Here is a 25,144-nt window from a genome sequence, read left to right as displayed (position 1 = left end):
AACAATATATCACAGAGCCTGTAAGGTTCGGTGAGATGAGCGAACAGACATGGGAGATTTTACATAAGTACAGTACATGGTAGTTTAAGTAGCGAACGCATGTCAACGAATAACGAGTATATATAACAAAACTATTGTCATATGAAGTCGATTTAACTTCCAAACATATATTTTTTAATAAATGTTAAATGTTTTCTGGCTAGTTATGTTAGATTTTATTAAAAATACGTATTCTACTTGTTAACATTATAATTTAAATTTGTGCAGAGAAGTGCGACAACTGGATATGCCAACAAACACTTTCCAAACAACGGTATATCTTGGATAAGTCGCTCCACAACATTGACGCTTGGACTGTCGACTTCCTTTGATGCTACTTATTTACTTATTTCTTAATGAAATTATATTAGTTTGGAGTAAATATATGTTTTCTCGTGTTCTGCATTCAGCACCCACATTATAGTGAGTAAATATACCATATTACTTCATTACTTAAATAATGCTAGGAGGGTTTGAGTAGCTTTGGGTCTTTAGTGGACAGAATCTCCAATAGATGGGGCGAGAGTCGCCCCATCTCTCTCGCCCGAGCAAGAGTCGAAACTTAATTTAAAATTGATATATCTTTGTTCTCGAACATAATATATTTCATTTGGTGCAATCATAATAATGTTCATATCTCGGTCTTTCTGGAGGCATATAAGATTTGAGGCTTTATTAGCGTATCTTTGTTAATTATACAATATATCGGCAAGTGCGTAGGCGTCTGCACTCCATGCCCGACAAGCTACTGAGCGCTACTATAAAAACATATGTATCTTCACTTGAGCTATAAATATGACTATTGTAATGTATTTAAAATGAAGCTCTTATTTCTATCTTGCTTAAGACATATAAAACATTTGTGTTTATTAACGAATTTACGTGAAATAAACATTGATCTGAGAGAGAGTTGCTCTGTCGTTCAGTCTGTACGTGGTGGGAGCTCCGTAATTTTTAAAATACATGTATCTTCATTAGAACTTTAAATATGTCTATGGTAAAGTGTTTAAAGTGAAGCTTATATGTCTGCCTTTCTTGAGACATATAAAACATATATGTTTATTAACGAATTTACGTGAAATAAACATTGTTCTGAGAGAGAGTTGCTCGGTCGATCAATCTGTCCGGGGTCAAAGCTCGGCTATTATAACAGTACACGTATCTTCGCTTTAAATTTAAATATACCCATGGTAAGGTATTTAGAATGAAGCTTATATTTCTATCTTTCTTGTGACATATAAAACTCTTACGTTTATTAAGGAATCTGCGTGAAATAGGCATGGTTCTGAGATGAATACGGCGGTTTTCGAGCTCGACGAGCAATGAAAACTGCCCCTTTTATAAAACTACAAATATCTTCGGTTTTACTTAAAATATTTGTCTGGTAGAGGTTTAACATATAGATCGCGTTTTTGTCTTTCTTCTGACTAATAAATAATTTTGGTTTAATAAGTCATCAAGATGTTTTCAATAATATTTCACACATATTTCATGTGAACAATGTATTTCAACAATACAATACAACAAATACACACATTGGTACATTATTGCAAAGGCACTATACTATATATATATATATATATATATATATATATATATATATATATATATATATATATATATATATATATATATATATATATATATATATAAATTGTTGCAAGTCGAGCAACAAATATTTTACATTGAACAACAAATGAGATTGGGAAAGCAGTATTGCCACCTCTGCTATACAGAAAAAAATATACCCCAGAAACACCCTGTGGGTAGTAATGGACCCCCATACCGACACTATGAGGGGTAGTGGACCCCATAATAACACTATGGGCGGTAGTGGACTTCATAGCGACTCTGTGGGCGGTAGTGGACCCCCTACCGACCCTGTGGGCGGCAGTGGACCCCATACCGACCCTGTGGGCGGCAGTGGACTCCTTACCGACCCTGTTGGTGGCAGTGGACCCCATACCGACCTTGTGGGTGGTAGTGAACCCCCTACCGACCCTGTGGGCGGCAGTGGACCCTTTACCGACCCTGTGGGCGGCAGTGGACCCTATATACTCATCCTGTGGGCGGCAATGGACGCCATACACATCCAGTGGGTGTTATTGTCCCCACACAAACACACACACACACCCTCCTAGGTGTCTCCCCACACCCACCCTCCTAGGTGTCTCCCACACACACACCCTCCTAGGTGTCTCCCACACCCATACCCTCCTAGGTGTCTCCCCACACACACCCTCCTAGGTGCTCCCCACACACACCCTCCTAGGTGTCTCCCCACACACACCCTCCTAGGTGTCTCCCCACACACACCCTCCTAGGTGTCTCCCCACACACACCCTCCTAGGTGTCTCCCCACACACACCCTCCTAGGTGTCTTCCCACACACACCCTCCTAGGTGTCTCCCCACACACACCCTCCTAGGTGTCTCCCCACACACACCCTCCTAGGTGTCTCCCCACACACACACACACCCTCCTAGGTGTCTCCCCACACACACCCTCCTAGGTGTCTCCCCACACACACACACACCCTCCTAGGTGTCTCCCCACACACACACACCCTCCTAGGTGTCTCCCCACACACACACCCTCCTAGGTGTCTCCCCACACACACCCTCCTAGGTGTCTCCCCACACACACCCTCCTAGGTGTCTCCCCACACACCCTCCTAGGTGTCTCCCCACACACATACCCTCCTAGGTGTCTCCCCACACACACACACCCTCCTAGGTGTCTCCCCACACACCCTCCTAGGTGTCTCCCCACACACACCCTCCTAGGTGTCTCCCCACACACCCTCCTAGGTGTCTCCCCACACACACCCTCCTAGGTGTCTCCCCACACACACCCTCCTAGGTGTCTCCCCACACACACACCCTCCTAGGTGTCTCCCCACACACACACCCTCCTAGGTGTCTCCCCACACACACCCTCCTAGGTGTCTCCCCCCACATACACACCCTCCTAGGTGTCTCCCCACACACACACCCTCCTAGGTGTCTCCCTCCACACATACCCTCCTAGGTGTCTCCCCACACCCTCCTAGGTGTCTCCCCCCACACACACCCTCCTAGGTGTCTCCCCACACACACCCTCCTAGGTGTCTCCCCCCACATACACACCCTCCTAGGTGTCTCCCCACACACACACACCCTCCTAGGTGTCTCCCCCCACACACACCCTCCTAGGTGTCTCCCCACACACACACCCTCCTAGGTGTCTCCCCCCACACACACCCTCTTAGGTGTCTCCCCACACACACCCACCCTCCTAGGTGTCTCCCCCACACACCCACACCCTCCTAGGTGTCTCCCCCACACACCCACACCCTCCTAGGTGCCCCACACACACACACCCTCCTAGGTGTCTCCCCCACACACACCCTCGAAAATGTCTCTCCTACACACACACACACACACACACACACACACACCCTCCTAGGTGTCTCCCCCACACACCCTCCTAGGTGTCTCCCACACACACCCTCCTAGGTGTCTCCCTACTTCCACCCTCCTTCGTGTCTTCCCTTTTCACTCTCTCCAACGTCCTCCACACACTCCCAACGTGTGTGCTGGGTACACATCACCTTCCCTGTTGTCCACCATCCGATCTCTTCCTCTCCAACATCCTCCCCATGTCATGGAGACACAGTGATGCCTGACAGTTGAGTGGAATTCGCTTCGGATTCGTAGTCCTGAGGTTCCGGGTTCGATCCCCGGTGTAGGCGGAGACAAATGGGCAAAATGTTTCTTTAACCCTGATTCCCTTGTTACCTAGCAGTAAATAGGTTCCTGACAGCTGCTTCCTGGGAGGGGGAGTAACAAAAATAGTCTTGGTCGAGGACCGGGCCGCGGGGAAGCTAAGCCCTGAAATCATCTCAAAATAACCTTTCTCCTCTTACAGGCTGTTAAGCGGGGGCAAATGGTTGCTCTGTGAGGGCCAATAGCTAAGGTCAAGAAGTTCCTAAAATAGTGGAGTTAGGTACGGCCCGGCCCCCAGGAAACACACTTTCCAGCAACTAATACATGTCTTAAATGAAAGTCTGCAGTCGTAAGGTTAATCACCTACTGTACTCCAAACAGGATGAAAGGATACTCCTAAACCTTATTACTTATTTATTAAACCCTCTAATAACCTCTCCCCCCATATACAAAATACAGTAAATACTTTACCACTCTACCTAACATTAAACTCCTTGAATCCACATAGGCAGGATACAAGGCTTACAAAAGCAAACTAGGGTAAAGACTACTTTTCTAAAGGCACACTAGAACACACATAAGTAACACTGTAAACCTTAGCTCACGTGGTCTCTCGAGCCACCCTAGAGTACACTTAGGGTCACAGACTTAGTGAACACAAATAAATACACTCAAAACTTAGCTAATGGCACGGTAATACTATAATAAGATACTAAACTGGATAGTACATGTAATACAGAATAAGGAGAGAGAAGAGAGGAGAAGGAGAAAGGGTAAGACAACGGCCCACAAATTCTCGTGACTGCCTAGTCCAGCAGCACAGCCTAGATGACTGGCCCAGCTCTGGCAGCTCTGATGGTTGCTGCCGGCCGATACTCAACTGATCGTACAGCAACAATCATTTCAAGTCTTCCCAGACATTTCTTTACTTGTTACTTTAACAGTTCTAGGAATAGCTACCAAATAGCTCTATATTTTATTTAATAATCAACAATCACAGAGTCTGCCTGCTCTGTGAGCAACAAGATTCTTCTTATGTCTGGCAAGGGAGACAGAAACAAAAGCATACCCATGATATAAGAAATCTTCAATGTAAATATTGTTGTTAATTAAATATCCCTCTTACATAATCCAATCCTATCAATTAATGTTCTAATATGTATTTAATTAGGAACAACCAATTAAAAATCCCTAAGTCAGGGCCTATCACTATCAGAATACTTGAGTGTCTAATCCCCGCATGAATATAAAGAATCCAATTTGACCTCAGGCTTCCTGGCAAAGTCAGTTAGGAATCCAGGGTGGTAACACTTTCATACTTCCTATCTCCCCCACGTACACCGTCCTAGCCTCCCCACTCAGATTCCCTCTTTATCACACTCGTCACCTTACCCATCTTGTTCCAGCACTCTAACCATTTTCTTAACATACTCTTAATTTTTGCAAACATATTCATTTCATACCATTCTCCACCTACACATTCCCCCCATTGGCTTCCCATATATTCATTCCCCATATTCCCAGCTCTCTTCAACTAGAAGGATAGTTGGCGGGGCTCAAATAGTTAGCCCTCACTTTCTTATAGTCACAGATAGGTAAGCACTGTAAGCAACTTCCCCACTTTTTATCTTCACTGTAACCAAAAGTTTTTGCTCAGAATACAAATCGTCAGTCGAACGTTCGATTCGCATGTTAGTATCTCAATGTATTAATAGATCAATGAACTGTAAACCCTGTGAACTACACCCTGTGGACTACACCCTGCGGACTAAACCCTATATTTCATATCCACTGGACTTTGTGAAGGGGTATTGAGGCCAACCTCCTTGCAGAGGGAGCATGTGGGCCAACTCTGACCCCCTTATGACACGCTCAATACCACCAACAGTAAATGCACAAAGTGATATTAGCCAAAAACATCTGACCTCCAACTTCTGGCAGACAGACATACATTCACCTCTTTAGAATTAGTAGGAAAGAGACTGACAGAGCACATATAAATATGATAGCGTGACCCTCTTAATCTTAACATTTATAATTCAAACCTCAATTACTCACCCATATTTAAGATCCAGGACGATGTCTCCTGACGAAGTCCTGTCGTGAACCTTCACACCCAGGAGTTGCGGTTCCTGAGCACATGATTTCATTTCTCGTAACTGTAAGTTAAATTTAGGCCAATCCTCGAACGACTCTCTGATCTTAGGAACGATCAATTGTTGTAGGATATCCTCAATATGTACAGCAAGTGTAGGCCGCAGCAGCCTAAGAATCTGTTGGGAGAAGTTCAGGAAATTATTCACTCCGAACACTGATAATATTCGACCAAACAAAACATTCTCATCCTCCGAACTTTGCCAAGTCGTTTGGCAAAATGGAATGGAGTGGAAAGTGTATATTCCAAATATAAGTGGAAATCTTTACTTACATTTAGAGTGGAAAGATAATAATTATATAATTTTACTAAATAGTATTCCCTATATCCTAATGCAGTTTAGTGACACTACATATTATTAAATGAAATAAAAATACGGATAAGTATATGAAGTACATTTTAACTTCTACTGTGGGGAATTTTGCCCAGTAGGAGTTTGAATACTGTTAAATTACCTGTAGAAATCTGCTTTAAAATTAATTAATTGAAGTGGACTGTATGACGTATATGGACTGTATTATATTGATTAGTCCTGCTGGGGTTATCCTTCCACAAGTTGGGGGTTAACAAGACTACAGTTTTTATGTTAGTTCTAAGGTTAAATAATTTATCTAGTGCTTAGCTCTAGAGTCGAAATCGCCTGATAATAGACAGTGGTTTCCTTCGGTCACAGATGATGAACCACAGTTGGTGGAGTCTTAATGGCAACTTGGGAAACCGCATGGTGCGACAGGCTGTCTCGATATTAATTCTTCTTCTGAACGGCACCTACCAAATAATGTATCAGTAGTAAACTGCTACCTTTACACAGTGGATATTCAAATAAGATGAGTCTGCATTAATAATTAGGCTTACCCACTTCAGTTAGAGCGCATGCCTCATAACCTGGCAACGCTACAGAGATCATGATAATGGCCACTAACATAAACTACAACAATTGCTCGGAAATACCGCTTCCATGTTACTATGAGTTCGTTGGTTAGGTGGAATGGTTTCTTTCCTGTATCAAGAACTTGGGAAATGTGCCTATTGTAAGCAATTAAAAGATAAAACGTAGAGGTGTCTTCTCTGCCAAGCACACAGGTCGTGTGCTTTCTGCCTAATGGCGTCACATCCCTCCCCAGCTGGGAATGCTAACTCAGCTTAGTTCAAAACTCGTCATTTTCTATGTAGGAAGAGCGACGCTTGATTTACTGATTATTTAGTTGAAGTAACTATTATTAATTTAAGTACTCTTTTATCTCATTTAGTCTGTACACTGAAAGTTTTATGTTACTACAAGAGAGAGATTATTCGTATAGTGTATTTTGCATACGTGGCAACATCCCATTCTCTCATGAACGCTATCAGATCTGACAATCGACTTGAGAATGGTCCAGGACGGACCGAAACGTCGCCGTCCCTTCACTTCCTAGTATGTGGTCTGGTCAACATACTATCAAATCCGTTCGGTTTGAGAAGTTAGTGATATTAGTATGTACCTGACATAACCGTTTTAACTTGGTATATCAGGGGTTAGTAGATAAAGTGTCGAAATTTCCGACATCTACATTAAAACTTTGCAATTATGCATAAACAAACCAAAACCATAATTGCATGATTTATTCCATGAAAGTTCACTACAGTTAAAGAAATAAAACTTTAATAAACAGACACACATAAGATATACACCTAACCATCCACACATGAAATGCACACCTGATGTCGGAAATCCGAAACTAACATATTATCATTACTAAACGCAATAAGATGTTTTTAATTTACATTAGTTAGTCATAAAGGATTACAGAGAACGGGACATCTGTGACGTCATCAAAACATTAATTTAAGTTCAACAAGTATTCTTAAAACAACAGTCTAGTGATTAAACTTGATTGAAAAGTATTCTCTATGATTTACTTAAACCAAATCTACCATAAAATTAAAGGCTTCCTCCAATTGTTAAGAAAAGAGAGAAAATTGAACTATATTTCTCGGACACTAGGAGAGGACAGAGCTTGGGCGGACATTGAATGTAAACAATAGCCTCCCTGTGAAGCCTGTGATTTCGAGATGAGAAGCTCCCGGTGAGGTCTGTGATTTCGGATGTGTCGGAGTAGTCTAACCCTGTTTCTTGTACTTTTAGTCCCCTCCGTGGTGCCTCCTTGCCGTGGTGAGGGGCTCACGTACACCTCCCTGGGACCGGTGTGGGTTGCCTGTGCCCCCTCTCCTGCCCCCTCTTTGGATGGTGTACGCACCATGTAGGGGCCTTGTGAGCCATCAGACCACCCGCTGGAGGGGTCGCCTGTGAGAGGCCGCCCTGAGTGGATGGTTGGGTGTCCAAGCTGGGGCGATAGGGAGACTGGGGTCTTAGGACCAGTGTGGGAGAATGAACGAAGTAATAGGACTCCTCTGTTAAAAAGGGAGAGCACCGCTGGGGACGATGCACACTTCCTGCTCGGCCTCCCTGGCTGCCCTGGTAGGTGGTATCCCTTTTTTCCAGGTCCCATCCCTTATATATTGGTTTGCTGTATGGATGACGACTTGACTTCTCTTACCCAGGTTCATGGGGTGGGCGACCAGGCCCCTGAGTCGGACCGTCCTGGAAGACTGGGATCTGTAGCCCCCGCTACAGGACCCGGTTCAGGCTCAGACCGGACTCTTCCTCCCTGCTTCCCTCCTTCCTCTGTGGTTGGGTCGAGCCCCAAGCCTGCTGTGGTGACCGTCTCGTTCCCTTGCACGGCTCCATCTCTTCTTGTGACTACTGCACCTTTTGACCCGTCTCTCTCTAAGGGTTCTCATCGCCGTCCCCGCCACGGCCGCTCTCGTATGCTCCCTTCCCATCCTAATTCGTTCCATACTTTGTTTGGTCCTGCTACGTGGATTTAGTACTTTGACCTCCAACCTTTGGATTCAACTCCTGACGATTTTTCCCTTCATAGGCATCTTGTTGATTCCGTGGATGCCTCTGTCACCTTCAACCCCACTCGTCTTGGTACCCGTGTCGTTGCTGCTCCTTCTCAGGATGAGGCCACCCGCTTTGCCGCCTTATCCTGCCTTGGCGAGACCCCTGTTTGGATCTCGAAGAACGCTCGGTTGAATGCCAGTGTTGGCACTGTTCTCCTTCTGCACCATGTTGCGACCGGTGTTAGGGATCTCAAAGACTGCCACCAGGATATCAAGCATATCCTCGAGGCCCAGGGTCATTCTGTCCTCCAGGTGGATACATTTACTCGTCCCCCTCGTGGTCATCGCCGTCTGCCCCTTCGGGTTGTGAAGATTACCTTTGATGGTAGGACCCTTCCGCCTTCTGTCATTCTTGCTGGTGCCAGATGCTTCGTTCAGGAATATATTCCATCTCCTCGGCTCTGCAGTAGGTGCTGGAGGTTTGGACATGGTGCCCTCAAATGCTCTATTCCTGTCTCTCTCTGTCACCTGTGTGGAAACGAGGGTCACTCTAAGTTGGAGTGCACTTCTCCCCAGGCCCGCTGCCTCAATTGCGGTGAGGCCTACCCTACCTTCTCCCGTACGTGAACTCGTTACAAACTTGAGGCGGCTGTCCTCAACTTGAAACACCGGGACCGTTTGTCTTTTCCTGAGGCTCGGCGCCAAGTTCGTCTCCCCTCTTTCGCTGGTGTCTCCTATGCTCGCGTGGTGTGTTCTTCCTCTCCTCGTCCTTCCCGCCTTCCTCAGTCTCACAACCGTTTCCAAGCCTTAGACCCGGACATGCCCACCAACACCTTCCCTGTTTCCCTCCGTTCTGTCCCGAAGGGTCCACCTCCTGGTTCTCTGTCTAGGGCTCCCCTTCTTTCTACTCAGTCTGTCACGTCTCCTGTGCCTTCTTTTTCCACTCCCTCTGGTCCTCCTTCCCGTCATTCTCGTCTGTCTCTTGGCTTTCCACGCCGCCTGACTGTGCGGAAAGATGTCCATCGCTCTCCTGATGGTCGTGTTGTTCAATTTTGCTCTTCCTCTCCTATCGAGACGCTGGAGTCTGTTGCCCAGTACATTGCTGCTGGGACGCCTGTATCTTTGAGTCAGAAGCGGAAACCTGGCTCCTCTCCTTCCTCCTCTCCGGTCAGTAAGAAGGCTTCGCTTTCTTCTTCACCACCTATCTCTGATTCTATCGCTCCTCCCCCTCCCGCTTCGGTGGTGGAGCCCCCTGTTCCTACTGTGGGGGTTTCTTTAGCCCCCGGTTCCATCTCAGTTACTGCCCTTGCTGAGGTGCGCTCCCCTCTTTCTGCCTCCTCCTTCCCTTCCTTCTCCTCCTCCAGACCCTGCTCGTCCACCTCTGGTCTCTCCTCCTGCTTCTTTCCTTCCTTCTTTACTCAGTTGACCCATGCCCCCTAACCCTGACTTCGCTGACCCTGATCCTGACCCTGTGCTTTTTTAGTGTGCTGTATTCCTTCTTCACTTCTGTTTCTTCTTTGCTCTCTGTTATTCTCCGCTCTCTCTTTGCTGAGGTCTTTTCTTCAATGGAACATCCGTGGATTTTACGCCAATTTCCTTGACCTCCAACTTATTTCACAGTTTTCGCCCCTTTGTGTCTGTCTCCAGGAGCCGATGCTTGGTGCTCGTCCTGGTCGCTTCCATGGCTATTCTTTTCTCTCTCCCCCCACCCCAGCAACAGCTGGGATCCATAATTCTTCTGCTCTCTTGATTTGCTCCGATTTGTTCCCTTTGTCCCCTTACTTTTTTCCTCGCCTCTCCACTGTTCTGCCGCCCGTGTCTTTGTGCGTAGATGGTACACGGTTTGTTCCATTTAATCTCCCCCCCCCCACTGTCCCACTTTCTCTTCCCGATCTTAAACATCTCCTAGACTTCTTGCCTGAGCCTGTGCTCCTACTGGGTGATTTCAATTGTCGTCATGCCCTTTGGGGTGATGTGCTGACAAACACCCAGTGTTGCCTCCTTGAACCTTTCATCCTCTCTTCTTCCCTGTCCCTTCTTAATTCTGGTGAGCCCACTCATTTGAACTCTCGGACTCGCTCTCTTTCTTGTCTCGATCTTTCTCTGTGCTCGTCATCCCTTTCCTTAGATTTTGGGTGGCGGGTCCTTGATGACCACCATGGCAGTGACCATTTTCCTATCCTTGTTACTTTTTTCTCTTTTCGCCCTCCTCTCTCCTTCCCTAGGTGGTGGTTTGCCGAGGCTGACTGGCGCCTGTTTACTCTCCGTGCTACTATTTCCGACCTTTTCGTTCTGCCTCTCCCTCGCGCCCTCCTTCTTTTTCATGACACTATCTTTGATGCTGCCCTCCACTCTATTCCTCGCTCTTCTTCTCGGGGAATGCGGAAGTGCGTTCCATGGTGGAATGTGGACTGTGCTCGGGCTGTCCGCTGTAAGCGTGCAGCCTGGAAGAGACATCGCCGCCGGCAGACGGTTGAGTCTTTTCTTTTGTTTCGGAAGGTGAGTGCGGTGGCCCGTAGGACCATCCGTACGGCTAAACGTGCTTGCTGGGCGTTTTATGTCTCCACCATTACATCCGATACTCCTCTCCCACTGGTCTGGAAGCGTATCCGCAAGATTGTGGGTAAGTTCGTTCCTAATGTCTCACCGGTTCTTCGCCTCCCTGGTGCTATTGTGGCAGACCCGTTGCAGGTCGCGACCGTACTGGGTTCCCATTTTTCCTCTGTTAGTTCTGGTTCTCATCTTCCCCAATCCTTCCTTCTTCGTAAGCCTATTCTTGAATCTCATCCTTTAAATTTCTGTACTTATCTTCACCTTTCCTATTATGATCCCTTCTCTCTCTCTGAGCTTCAGTCTGCCCTAGCCCTTTGTGGTTCTACAGCAGCGGGCTCCGATGGCATTCATTATGAAATGCTTCCCCATCTCCCTCCGTGCATGTCTCAGTATTTACTGAATCTGTACAATCGGGTCTGGGAGTCGTCGTCAGTTCCTGAAGACTGGCTCGATGCTGTTATCCTCCCTGTTCGGAAATCAGGGTCTCTCGGGTCATCCCCCAAGGACTTCCGCCCTATTGCTCTCATGAGTTGTGTCTGCAAGCTCTTTGAACGTATGGTTAACGTTCGTTTGATGTGGTTCTTAGAACACTATCACCACCTCTCCCCTTCTCAATTTGATTTTCGCAAGTGCCGCAGCACAACGGATGTCCCGGTGAACTTGGAGGTCTATATTCGTACTGCTTTTGCTGCGAAGACCTCCGTTGTTGCCGTCCTTTTTGACCTGGAAAAGGCTTACGACACTACCTGGCGTTATCATATTCTGTCTCAACTTCATTCTTTGGCCTTCGTGGGAACCTCCTTCTCTTCCTCCAGAGCTGCCTCTCTTGTCGTTCCTTTCGTGTGCGGCTTGGTACCACTCTCTCTGCCCCTTTTCGGCAGTATGAGGGTGTATCCCAGGGTAGTGTTCTGAGCTCTTTTTCTAGTTGCCCTCAACGGTCTTCTTTCCTCTCTTCCTTCTGGGGTCTTCTCCGCTCTCTATGTTGATGATCTTACCCTTTGCTGTCGGGGTGGTGATTCGCCTCTCCTTCAACGGCAGCTTCAACTTGCGATTGATGCCGTGTCGTCTTGGGCCACCGATCATGGCTTCAAGTTCTCTGCGTCTAAGACTTGTGCTATGACTTTTACTTGGAAGCATGTCGTTCTTCGTCCCTCTTTATCGCTTTATGGTCATCCCATTATGTACAGGGATTCCGCACAGCTTTTGGGGTTAGTCTTTGACACTCGTTTGTCTTGGTCAGCCCATATCTCCTACCTCCGTGTTGAATGCTCTAAGGCCCTTAACCTCCTTAAGGTTTTGTCCCATACTTCTTGGGGAGTGGATAGGCGCACGCTCCTCTATTTGCACTCCTCTCTCGTCCTGTCTAAACTCAATTATGGTTGCCCTGCATACTCTTCTGCTTCTCCTTCTACTCTTTGCCGTCTTGATGCTTTGCACCATACTGGGTTGCGTCTCAGCTCTGGTGCCTTTCGTTCGACTCCCGCCCTCAGTTTGTATGTTGACACTGGCTTTCTCTCTTCAGGACCGCCGTGATCGCTACTGTCTTTGCTATCTTGCGCGGTCTTTACAACATCCTTCCTGTCGCCTCTGACTTGCTTTGACTTTTCCTCCTTATGTAGCACCTGTTCCTCTTCATCGTCTCCCTCTTTCTGTCCGGTTATCTCGCTTACAGAATTCTCTTTCAGTTCATATTTCTAATGTTTCTCCTCATATTGTTCCTTCCTTGCCTCCGTGGAGTCCCCCCTTCCCAAGTTTTGTACGTCCTTGACTTGTATTACTAAAGCCTTTACCCCTCCTACAATTCTGAAAAGGCTCTTCCTTGAGCACTTTTCTTCACACTCCCACTCTATTTCCATCCTCACCGATGGGTCTAAGTCTGTGGACGGTGTGGGCTACTCTGTTGTTTTTCCTGACCGTACTTATATGTGTCGCCTCCCTTCGGACTCGTAATTCTGTGGCGCGGGTTCGATTCCCGCACGAGGCAGAAACAAATGGGCAAAGTTTCTTTCACCCTGAATGCCCCTGTTACCTAGCAGTAAATAGGTACCTGGGAGTTAGTCAGCTGTCACGGACTGCTTCCTGGGGGTGGAGGCCTGGTCGAGGACCGGGCCGCAGGGACACTAAAAGCCCCGAAATCATCTCAAGATAACCTCAAGATAACCTCAAGTTATTTAGGTGAACAAAATGAGATAGTGCCCAAGAGAGATAAAGGTATTGAGAATCCAAGGTGAACAGTAATAGATGCACTAAAGTGAGGAGACAGTGTTTCACAATGTAATGAATTAAATGTTTTTTGTATTGTTGCTACAGTGAATTGTTCTTACATAAAGAATGTAATGTCAACTATTGAACTTTGGATTATTTCCATATTTAGTTATTTCATTCCATTGGAGTTAATGAACTCATTATAGAAGTTTTAATTCAAATTGTTCTTTTCTTGCAAGGAGATGTACCTTGTCAAATATGATATTAGTGATTTTTTACACATTGTGCATGAGTGTTGCTAATGTATTTCTGAATGTATTTCAAATGCCATATACCTTCTACATATTGCTTCAGTGTAATGTTTTCCTTAGGAAGTTCAGTGTCAATAATTCTGATTTGAATATAAGTACTCAGCATTGTATTCACCTGCAGTCAAAAACTGAAATCAACCTTCAGTTAATTTAATTTTTCTTTAAGGACGAGGAGGAATGTTATGAATCTATATATTTGATTCTAACATCAATCATGATAAATATGTATGTTCATTATTCTTTCCTTAGATATTTTAAATTAAACATTATCTCTATTTGTTTTCTAATATATAGGTTTGTGTTAAATATAGCATGCTGTAGTGTGCTAGTATGAGATTATTTTGCTGACGCTATTGCCTGTTAAATCATGTAGGGGGAGACCATGGCGACTCATGGGGGAAAGATCATATTTGGGATGTTCCAATAATGAATGCAGTGTATCAACCAAGCATCATTGATTCATCCCTGTATTTATTCCAGTTGTTTGTATGTACATATTTCTTTAATTATACCTTAGCAGTGTTATATGCATATTAGTATTGTCATATTTATATTCTTAAGTATTACTCTCAGACAGCAGAGTATCTAGAGATTTCATGTGGTTCGTAGTTGGTAACCTGTCGACACCATGCCGTGCACGCTAGTTGCATGGGTGAGGCTGGTTGGGGTGGACATTCTATGAGATAAGTCTTTCGTACCTGTTTTTTTTAGTATCATAAGTAATTTCATGGTTAGACCATTATTTGCATACCCATCTATTAATTTAAGTTTTAAAATAATGATCAGTACTTATATATATAATTATATTGTGATATTTCGTTCTGGTGCAACAATATTTCTGGCTACCTGTATTTCATTTATATGTTTGTATGTTTCTTTGTTACCCCATACTTAAAGTATATTGCTTTGCTGAGTAAGCAGTTCATTTATTTACCCTAGGAATTTGTAGCAGGCAAGACTGCCTCTATATATATGATACTACTATAAGTATAGTTCCTCAGAGGAACTATACCATAAGGTCAAGAGTCATAACAAAATGGGGGCCTGTCCGGGAGAATTAATTCCCTTAATTCAATGAACTAAATAGTAGTACAAGTTACTAATTGTTAATGCCTTCCTAGGTACTGTGTGTTTAACTAGTGCTACCCAACCAAGCCTGTGTACCATTTCCATGTTTATTCAGAGCTGCTTGCAGAAGTTTTCTCAACACCTCACAAATGAGGTAAATGTACTGCTTGTGCCAGTGGCCAAGCAAACTTTCAGTGTTGTTGTAATTGCTAGTTGTGCTAATTAAGCTGACAATTTAGGAACAAATTACTGTGTTGGTCGAGCAGCCTAAGTTTGGTGAAATTAAAGACTTGAATAAGTCTGGGTTGTTGTACATGGCTGAAAAAATAAATCTGAAACTTTCAAAGAGAATGCTAAAGGCTCATTTAGTAAGGGTAATTGTCACACACTTGGTGGAGGAGGAGAAACTTGACGAGGAGTGGTTAGAGGAATTAGAGGAAGAGTCAAGTGACCAGGTGACTATTCTAAAGTTAGAAATGGAATCTAAACTCGAGTTGGCTGGATAAGAAGCAGAGAAACAGAGGTTGGAAATGCAGACCTGCGAAAAACAGCTGAAATTCCCTGCTCCGTCGTCAGAGGGTGCAGACGTCGGGCTAGAGCAGCCAGTCGTCATTTGCCGTTGCTGAGTGGTGGTTTGTTGTTGGAGGTGTGGAGCGCCCGCTAGCCGGGGCTCTGGTTGCCAGTATTGAGGTGGCCAGTGGTGGCCGTGTTCGACGGGTGGATACTGTACGGCTGGATTTTTCTGGTGCAGTGGACTGGCCATTGTGGAGATTGCTCTCCTGGACGTGCTCCGTGTCAACGTCTCCAATCTCCTGGGGCTAGAAAAAATCTCGCCTACCTGTGTGGCGGTGTCATTTGCCACGTCACTTATTTACCAGGAGTTTGTGGCACGCTGGGATGCACGCTTGCTTCCTCTTTCTGCTTCGGCTGTGACTGTGGAGATCTCGAATCCCTAGGGCCCTTTTGTAAGTGTGCATGGTGTGCCGGTGACCTTCCCCGAGGCGGAGCTCATGTTGGTGTTTACGCGGTGTGGTGCGTAAACACTAGGTCTTTGTGTGCGGACCGGCTAAATGGGGTCCGTCTGGGCGCTTGACCGCTCGTCATGCAGGTCACGAGCCCTATTCCTTCCAGGGTTTCGTTTCGTGGGCTCTCTCTGCGGATCTTTAAACAGGGTCAAACACGCACCTGTTTTCGGTGTGGTGCTGAAGGCCATGTGGCGGCCGGCTGTGATGCTCCTCGTGCTGAGGCCCCTTCAGTTTTCCTGGAGGATGACTTTTCCCGCTTGTCTGTGTGTGGGGATTCCCCGGCGGATCCTCGCTCTGTGAAGATGCCTGGTGTGGTTCCTGCGGCGGTTCCGGCTGTCGCTCCATCTGGCCCTGATCTGTTTGCCCTACCTGTAAGCTCTGAGAACCTAGGGGCCCCTGATTCCTGCCTTCGACGTTCGGTGGATGCGGAGGTGCATCCGCATCCGGTTGCTTCCGTGGTGGCCTTGGATGGTGCTGTAGGGGTGGTGTCTGTCTCTCCTGCAAAAGGACGTGTGCTTCCCGGGGCTGTCAGGGGTGGTGGTGTGTGTGACTCCGGCCCCGCCCTCTGCCTCGTTGCCTCTGGTAGTTTCCTCATTAACACGTGCCTCCTCTCCTGTGCTGGATCCGTCACCCTCGCTGGATCTTTTAAGTGTGCTGGTGTCTACCCTTCCGCCAGCTGTGTCTCTTCCTTCTCCGGATCCGGTCTCTCTGGTTGGTGGTGGCTTGCTACCTCGTGTCGTTGAAGCTGCCGTTTTGCGTGGTCGTGCTGCCCCGGCTTTGAGATCGCCTGCCGACGGTTCTTCTTGGGCACCGCTTGCAGAGGGTGACGGTTTCGACGATCAACGGCATATTTCTAAGCGCCGTCGGTTGGCTCGGGATGCGTCACCTCACCGGACGTGGGCAGAGGAGCGTGATGCTATGGATGATGATGCTGTGGGCGAGGTGGTGCTGCCTCCTGTGGTGCCTTCTGTGTTGGACACTGTGCCCCCTGCTGGTGGCTCTCCTCAGTGGGCGGTTGCCCCTGGTGACCGCGACCTTCTAGTGGTGTTGTCAAAGGATGTGCGGCGGGAGAACTCTGCTCCTGTTCCGATGGGTGGGGGCATTGGGGCGCCTGCGGAGCCACCCTCTGTGGGGCTCAGTGCGATGCCCGGCGTAGACTGAAGTGTGCGCCCTAATGGGCGGCCCGATGTGCGGCCTGCTGTGCAGCCTGGTGTGCTTTCAAGTGTGCAGCCCTGTGACCGGCTTCCTAGGAGGAAACCCTTACCTTTTGTCCTCCCGTCCGGAGAGGTGGTCGTCAGTTCTAGTACAGCTCTGTGTTTTGAGTCTGATGACCTGGTGCGTCCTGTTCCCTGGTGCCCCTCTACCATCTGGGATTCCGCGGGCGCAGTGTTTCATCATTGGCGTACCGGATTTGATGCCTCGGCCTACTGCGACTCCTGGACGTCCGCTTACTGAAGAAGACCTAGGTGTTTGGGATGCTTACTGCTTACGATTTCCGGCTCGGGAGTACTCGGAGAAGTATGAGTGATCCGTGTGGTTGGTTCCTCTCTGTGTTGTGTGTGTTGTTTCCCTAGTGCTTGCATGCACAGGTGGGTGTCCTTGTCTGTGCGTATGTGTGGTGTGGGTGTTTGTTTCTGGCTCCTGTGTGGGCCTGTTTTGATGTATTTACAATTTGTTTTGTGCTTTGCCTTTGTTCGGTATGAGTGTTTGTGTTGTGGTTGTGCGCGGTTGTGGGTGTTTGGTGTTCTTTCTTTCCTGTCTTTGCGCATGCCCTGTGTGTTGGGGTGGCAGACGTATTGGTGTGGGGTGATCTGGTTGTGTATGTTGCTGTTCCATGTGTTTGTCGCATGGGTTGTGTGTGTGTGTGATTATTTCTTTGTCCTTGTAATTGTTTTATTCTTTGTACATATTTCATGTTATTTATGTTCTTATGTGTAGTTTTTGGATTTACTGTTTATTTGATGTTGGTGTCTTCATTTGTGTCCGGTTCTGTTCCTCTGTGTGAGGGGGTCGGACTGCCCGTGCTTGTGCTTTCATTTACTCCCTTTTTCCGTACTAGGGGTGGTTAGCTTTCTGTACATTTGTTGTAATTTTTGTGTATTTTTTCTTGTACATTTTTGTTATTGTACTTATGTCATTTATTTGTTGTGTATTGTATGCATTCTCTGTCCCATGCTGTTTGTGGGTTTCCTTGCGTGTGCCCTGTGTGCTTTCCTGTGACCTCTTGTATGTATTTTATGTCTGTTTCATGGTGTTTCCTTTGTTTCATGTATAAGCACGATTGTTTGTATTTCTATGTTGTTTTGCACTTGTTCCCTGTTTTTGTACTTTGGTTTTTTATATATCAATAAAAAAAACTTGAATTGGAGACTCAGTAACATATGCTGGAGATCAACGCCAACAGCAACAAGTTGAACTAGAATCACAGAACAGAAGGATTGAGGCTCAGTTGCAACTAGAGGAAGTTAGGAGGCAGCAAGCAGAGCATCAATCTAAACAAGCAGAGCATCAAACTAAGCAGTTAGAAATTCAACAGCGTATAGCAATAAATAATAAGAGACTAAAGGAACAGGGAATTACAGCAGGGCAAGGTGACATTAATAATCATACAGGTAGTACTGATAATCACCCAAATTTGTCTGCCAGAGAAATTAGCATTGTTTATAGCTGAACATAAACAGACCAATGACATTATGAAAGTAGCCAAGCTAGCAGACAAACACGAGTTACTCACAAAGTTTCCTTTTCGAACCCAATATAATACTAATCATTCTAGGAGTAATTATCTTGTTCCTAAATCTCATGTTTTCCAGACCAGACCAGCTAACCCACCAACTCCCCTGAACTCTTCTCATGTAAAGCCAAAGTTAGAGGAAAATCAGACGGAGTTTTCACCCTCAAATAGTGTAGTGTCTAAACCTGCAGTTGGTTTGGTTGTTTCGACCACTGGCAGATATTGCACACATTGCAAGAGAAGAGATCATGTGGTTAATTCCTGTTTTACCTTGCACCCTGAGTTGAGACCTACCGGTCTGATTATGAGACGGGGGTTGCAAGCAATTAATTCTAATGTTGCTCCAGTCAAGTCAAATTAGATGACTGATTTTAGTCTTTATATCTATGCTGGTGAAATATTTTGTACCAGTGGAAGCTGGAAGTCAATGCAGTTATTGAGGGACACTGGTGCTTCCCCAACCCGTCCTCTTAAAAATAACGCCACTTTTGGCTATGGCCAAATTTGGGCATAATTTGAAATGAAATCGACTCACAAAAGTGACGTACTGTTCCGTTTTCTGTTTGAGACGTCCGGCTAACTCGGCCAGGTTTGAAAAGGATTCTTTCCATTAACGTTTTTCATACCGTTTTGAAACTTTATGAGAATTTCCTGCCCACCTAACCTATCAGAGGACCCTTAACTTACTGTTGTTGAAAAAAAAAATCCCAAAATTAATTTCATTTTCAAATTACATCCAAATTCAGCCATACGGGTAAACGACCAAAAGCGACGTTCTTTTTAAGAGGACAGGATGCAGCGCCCAATCTCTAATTTCTCACTGTGTTCTTGCTGATGTTTGCGCAGAAGACACCGGTGAAGAAGTATTTGGAGGTTCAGGGATTCGAAGGCCAAATCCAGGGATTTGGAGGTCATGCTCAGTGTGTACCATTAGTTAAAATTCACCTGTGGTCCACCATTACAGCAGGTTGGTGCACTGTAGCACTTAGTTAGCAGTTGCCCATCCCTGGGGTTGATGTTATTGTGGGTAATGATTTTGACAAGTGTCACGTTATTGAGACAGAGTGTTCTATCATGTTTACTACCCCCTAGTTGTGTGCTGGCACAGCCTGAGGCAGTATGTGGTGTTATCTATCCTGCCTGTGCTGAGTCCAGTTCTGTGAGTGAACAGACAGATATAGAGGATGGTATTATCTAAACTACCTGTGCTGCATCCAATTCTATTAGTGTTCCAATTGTCAGTTCTGTTACTACCAAGGTAATTGTTTCACAGTCCAGGACCCCTTTAGAGATGAAGTAGGAGCTAGATTTTCAGGATTCATTTGTGGCCAACCTGATTGTTGAGAGTGAGTCTGATACTTTGATCCCAATTTATTCTATCCAAGTAAACGGTTTGGAACAGGAAGTCTGTGTACCTGTTACTTGCCCGCTCGCTCCAGAGGTTGAGTCAGGTGTCGAGAGTAAGTCAGCTGAAGCCTTGACCCCGAAATATTCGAACCAAAATGGTTTGGAAAAGGATGTCGGGTTGCCAGTTACTTGCCCACTCGTTCCAGTTTTAGAGTCATTGCCTTTGTGTACGTTAAGTAGGACTAACCCCAAGATATCTGAGAGTAGTAAAGAGACAGTCTATTATGTAGATCCATTGCTGGAGATTGTGGGAGATCATCTAAATGCTCAGCTTCTGTCGAGCAGATGGAGACCTATTGAGCCTCCCTCTACAGTTGACTGTGAGGAGGTGACCCAGCTTAGAATATTTAGTGATTGTAAAGAGAAAGTACTCTAAGCATCTCAAGAATATGTCATGGGAGGACAATTTGGCAAATTTTGAGTAACAGTTAACAGTGATAATATTTTTTCTAAATTGCAGTGAGGGGTTGGCCAGTTATTCTTGTTCCGGGTGGATCAATTGTTTAACATTGTGTAATGGGAGTCAGAGTGTTCTGAGGACATTAATACAAACTGAAGTTGTTTCACGGGACCTGTACTCCCTTGGAGAAATGGACTGTGTATCATCTATGTACAGAACATATGTTAAGTTCATGTATTGTACTGTTTCTCAGAGTCAGAGTGGTGTTGTATGATTTTATCAGACTTTGAAGCAGAGGTTCAAGGTAAAATATGTGAGTTCCAAGTTGGAGGGGGACGTGGATATCCAACCTGTTTTGTTTGTTGATGAGTGTGTAAGGTTACAGGTTGCCCTTGGGGTGGTTCCAAAGTAATATGGTTTTCACCTACCAGGTGATAAGAACCCCTAACACTTGCTGAATTATTTGATATCACCAGGAGGAAAACACTTGCTGAGTAAAGTTCACAGTAAGTGTGGTCCAAGCTTCAGAGTGGGTATGATACTATTATGGTAGGGCAAGAAGGCTATAAAGGATTGTTTGGTGAGTTCACAGTTAGGAGGTGAGAGCGTGTTCGTTTGTTATTGTTAACATGTTTGGGCGCTCTCATGTTTTATCACTCTGATGGGTCTTGCAGAGTCGGGAGGAGACTGAATGATTTGCCCAACACTGGTTGTCACCTGAATCAGTTCAGACAAGTGTTCCTTGCACTTTTCCTGGTTGTTCTTGTCTGTTTCAACAGGCATAAGAGGTCAACTTCTAAGTCCGGTCTTATTGTTGGTGGTTCCAAGAGTGAAGAAGTTTCGGATGTGTCGGAGTTTTCTAACCCTGTTTCATCTACTTTTAGTGACACTTGGTCGTAGCTGTTTGTTTCAAAGAAGATCCAGAGTGTTGGAGACCAGAGGTTCCTGAGGGGTGTATACCAGATCATCCCCATTCACAAGGAGAATTCCCTCAACCACCCCTCATCTATGTCGATTCATCTCAGTGAATTAACTCTACCGAAAAGGAGTAGAAATCAGTCGAAAACCCATCAACTCTTACAACCCAGGATGTTCCAGCTCAGGAAATGTACATGGTATCCTCAACCGAGTTGTAGTTGTCAGAGTTCACTACATCTAAGTCCAGGTAACTTACATCTAACTGTTGAAGTGCTCCAGAATGAAATTGGTTAGATCTGCACTATCTGTTTACAAAAGGTAGTGTATTTTAAGTTGTTGAGTAAGTACTTTACCTTGATGTGCTGGAGTATTGTAACTTGTTCCTTATTAATAAAGTGAATTGTGGTGTTATTAGATTACTACCAGGTTGAGAAAGAAACCAGTTAAGTGGAAACCTTCTATATTAGATTTTGTTGTCCAGACTGCCATTTATTTCGGATGTATGTATTGTACTCGTCTCATGTGAATCTTGCAAAGTGTGGTGAGTATAATAAGAACAAATGTTGTGATGAGCAGAGAGTGAGAATTTACCTCAGGTATTTAGGTGAACAAAATGAGATAGTGCCCAGGAGAGATAAAGGTGTTTAGAATCCAAGTGAACAGTTATAGTTACACTTAAGTTGGGAGACAGTGTTTCAGAATGTAATGAAGAAAATGTATATTGTATAGTTGCTACAGTGAATTGTTTTTACATGAAAAGTGTAATGTCAACTAATGAACTTTGGATTATTTCCATATTTAGTTATTTCATTCCATTGGAGTTAATGAACTTATTACAAAAGTTAAGATTCAATTTGTTTTTTCTTGCAAGAAGATGTACCTTGCTATATATTATTATAATAGTGATTTTTTTACATATTGTGCACGAGTGTTGCTAATGTATTTCTGATTGTATTTCAATTGTCATATATCTTCTATAAATTGGTTCAGTGTAATGTTTTCCTTAGGAAGTTCAGTGTCAATAATTATGATTGGATTATGAGTTTTCAGTATTGTACTCACCTGCAGTCAAAAACTGAAATCAACCTTCAGTTAATTTCATTTTTCTTTAAGGACGGGGAGGGATTTCTTGAAGCCATATATTTGAATCTAACATTTATCATGATAAATATGTATGTTCATTATTTCTTTCCTCAGTTATTTATAATTAACCATTATATTCATTAGTTTTCCAGTATTTAGGTTTGAATTAAATGTAGCATGCTATAGTGTGTCTGTATGAAATATTTTGCTAATGCTATTGCATATTAGTTCATGTAGGGGGAGACCATGGCGACTCATGGGGGGATGACCATATTTGGGATGTTCCAATAATGAATGCAGTGTATCAACCAAGCATCATTGATTCATCCCAGCAATTTTTTCAGTTTTTTGTATGTACATATTTCTTTAATTATACCTTAGCAGTGTTAAATGCATATTAGTATAGTTATAATTATGTTCTTAAGTATTACTCTCAGACAGCAGAATATCTAGAGATTTCATGTGGTTCTTAGTTGGTAACCTGTCGACACCATGCCGTGCATGCTCTTACACGCTAGTTGCGTGGGTGAGGCTGGGTGGGGGTGGACATGTTATGAGATAAGTGTTTCGTACCTGTATAATATTTAGTAATATAGCTAATTGCCTGGTTAGACCATTATTTGCTTACCCATCAATTCATTTAAGTTTTAAAATGGTGATCAATGCTTATATATATATATTTATATTGTGTTATTTCATTCTGGTGCAACAATATTTCTGGCTGCCTGTATTTCATTTATATGTTTGTATGTTTCTTTGTTACCCCATACTTAAAGTATATTGCTTTGCTGAGTAAGCAGTTGATTTATTTGCCCTTGAAATTTGTAGTAGGCAAGACTGCCTCTATATATATTATAATACTTGACCATACCAAGAGGCCAAGCGTCATTACATGTCCACAGGTGTGCCGGACCCCACTGGTGTGCTGTGAAGGGTCCACTGGTGAGCTGTGAAGGGTCCACTGGTGTGCTGTGAAGGGTCCACTGGTGTGCTGTGAAGGGTCCACTGGTGTGCTGTGAAGGGTCCACTGGTGTGCTGTGAAGGGTCCACTGGTGTGCTATGAAGGGTCCACTGGTGTGCTGTGAAGGGTCCACTGGTGTGCTGTGAAGGGTCCACTGGTGTGCTGTGAAGGGTCCACTGGTGTGCTGTGAAGGGTCCACTGGTGTGCTGTGAAGGGTCCACTGGTGTGCTGTGAAGGGTCCACTGGTGTGCTGTGAAGGGTCCACTGGTGTGCTGTGAAGGGTCCACTGGTGTGCTGTGAAGGGTCCACAGGTGTGCCGGGGCCCCACTGGTGTGCTGTGAAGGGTCCACAGGTGTGCCGGGCCCCAGTGGTGTGCTGTGAATGGTCCACAGGTGTGCCGAGCCCCACTAGTGTGCTGTGAAGGATCCACAGGTGTGCCAGGCTCCACTGGTGTGCTGTGAAGGCTCCACAGGTGTGCTGTGAAGGATCCACAGGTGTGCTGTGAAGAGTCCACAGGTGTGCTGGGCCCCACTGGTGTGCTGTGAAGGGTCCACAGGTGTGCCGGGCCCCACTGGTGTGCTGTGAAGGATCCATAGGTGTGCCTGGCCCCACTGGTATGCTGTGAAGGGTCCTCTGGTGTGTCAGGCACAATGGTACCCCTGGATACCCCACACTGATACCCCACTTCCATAATATTCCACAGATGAAATGAATGCTTTGAAAAAATTGAAATTCGTTTCTTTCTTTATCCGCACTTTCTTTTTAATTTGATTCTGTTACAGCTTAATTTTGGTCTTTTTAGTCCATGTTCCAAGTGTTGAAGAACTCTGCAGGGTAGTGGGTGTTCCAGAGCTCTGCTGGGTAGTGGGTGTTCCAGAGCTCTGCAGGGTAGTGGGTGTTCAGGAGCTCCAGTTTTGTAGTAAACTGTAACCTGAGCACGTTGTTCCTGATGCTTATAAGTGATTTGCTTCTTGTAATAAACCCTTTGATGTTATGCTGGTATTGTTTTATCATGATGGTGGTCTTCGGAACATCTATGTTTCCATCCTTGAGTGTTCTTGAACTATTCCACAGTTGTAGTCCACTGAAAGCCATTAATAATTTATTGATGTTATTGAGATTATATTGAGTTGATTTCGGGGCTTAGCGTCTCCGTGGCCCGGTTCTCGACCCGGCCTCCTGTTTGTTACACACCCCCAGGAAGCCGCCCGTAGCAGCTGTCTAACTCTCTGGTACCTATTTACTGCTAGGAGAACAGGCGCATAAGGGTGAAAGAAACTCTGCCCATTTGTTTCCGCCTCCTCCAGGAATCGAACCCAGAGCCTCAGTACTACGAATCCGAAGCACTGTCCACTCAACTGTCACCCCCCCCTTCTACTACGGCAATCTTCTTACTTAACATTTTACCAAACAGTAGGTGTGACACCTAATGCTTAGGAAATGTTTACAGTTGATTTATTCCGATTATTAAGCATCATTTGGCCGGCATTAATGACACTGAACTTTCTTTGTTCCTCGTCAAAATGCAAATGGCACCTCTAGAATCACTCCTAGACCGTCTGTTGTCTCTCCTGTGTATAAAGAAACGATGCAACGATGCACAACTAGCAAAGAAACGCTTGAGAAGCCAATTGTCTCATTTTTTTTTGTTCCTTTAAAATAGGAAAGGTTATGTATAAAAGAGCTGTATTT

The 25,144-nt window shown here is 45.1% G+C and overlaps 1 protein-coding gene across 1 annotated transcript in view; it reads right to left on the bottom strand.

The window, feature by feature from the left end:
• LOC138350322 (extended synaptotagmin-3-like) overlaps positions 1–25,144 on the bottom strand; it is a 319,761-nt gene that overhangs the window by 252,080 nt on the left and 42,537 nt on the right. The window contains exon 3 of the mRNA XM_069300945.1: positions 5,805–6,019. Within this exon, the coding sequence (XP_069157046.1) occupies positions 5,805–6,019 (215 nt within the window). The remainder of the gene's footprint in view (positions 1–5,804; positions 6,020–25,144) is intronic.

The sequence above is a fragment of the Procambarus clarkii genome, chromosome 45 (genome assembly GCF_040958095.1).
Source record: "Procambarus clarkii isolate CNS0578487 chromosome 45, FALCON_Pclarkii_2.0, whole genome shotgun sequence".
Classification (NCBI taxonomy): Eukaryota; Metazoa; Arthropoda; class Malacostraca; order Decapoda; family Cambaridae; genus Procambarus; species Procambarus clarkii.
This window is presented reverse-complemented; position numbering and strand designations above follow the sequence as displayed.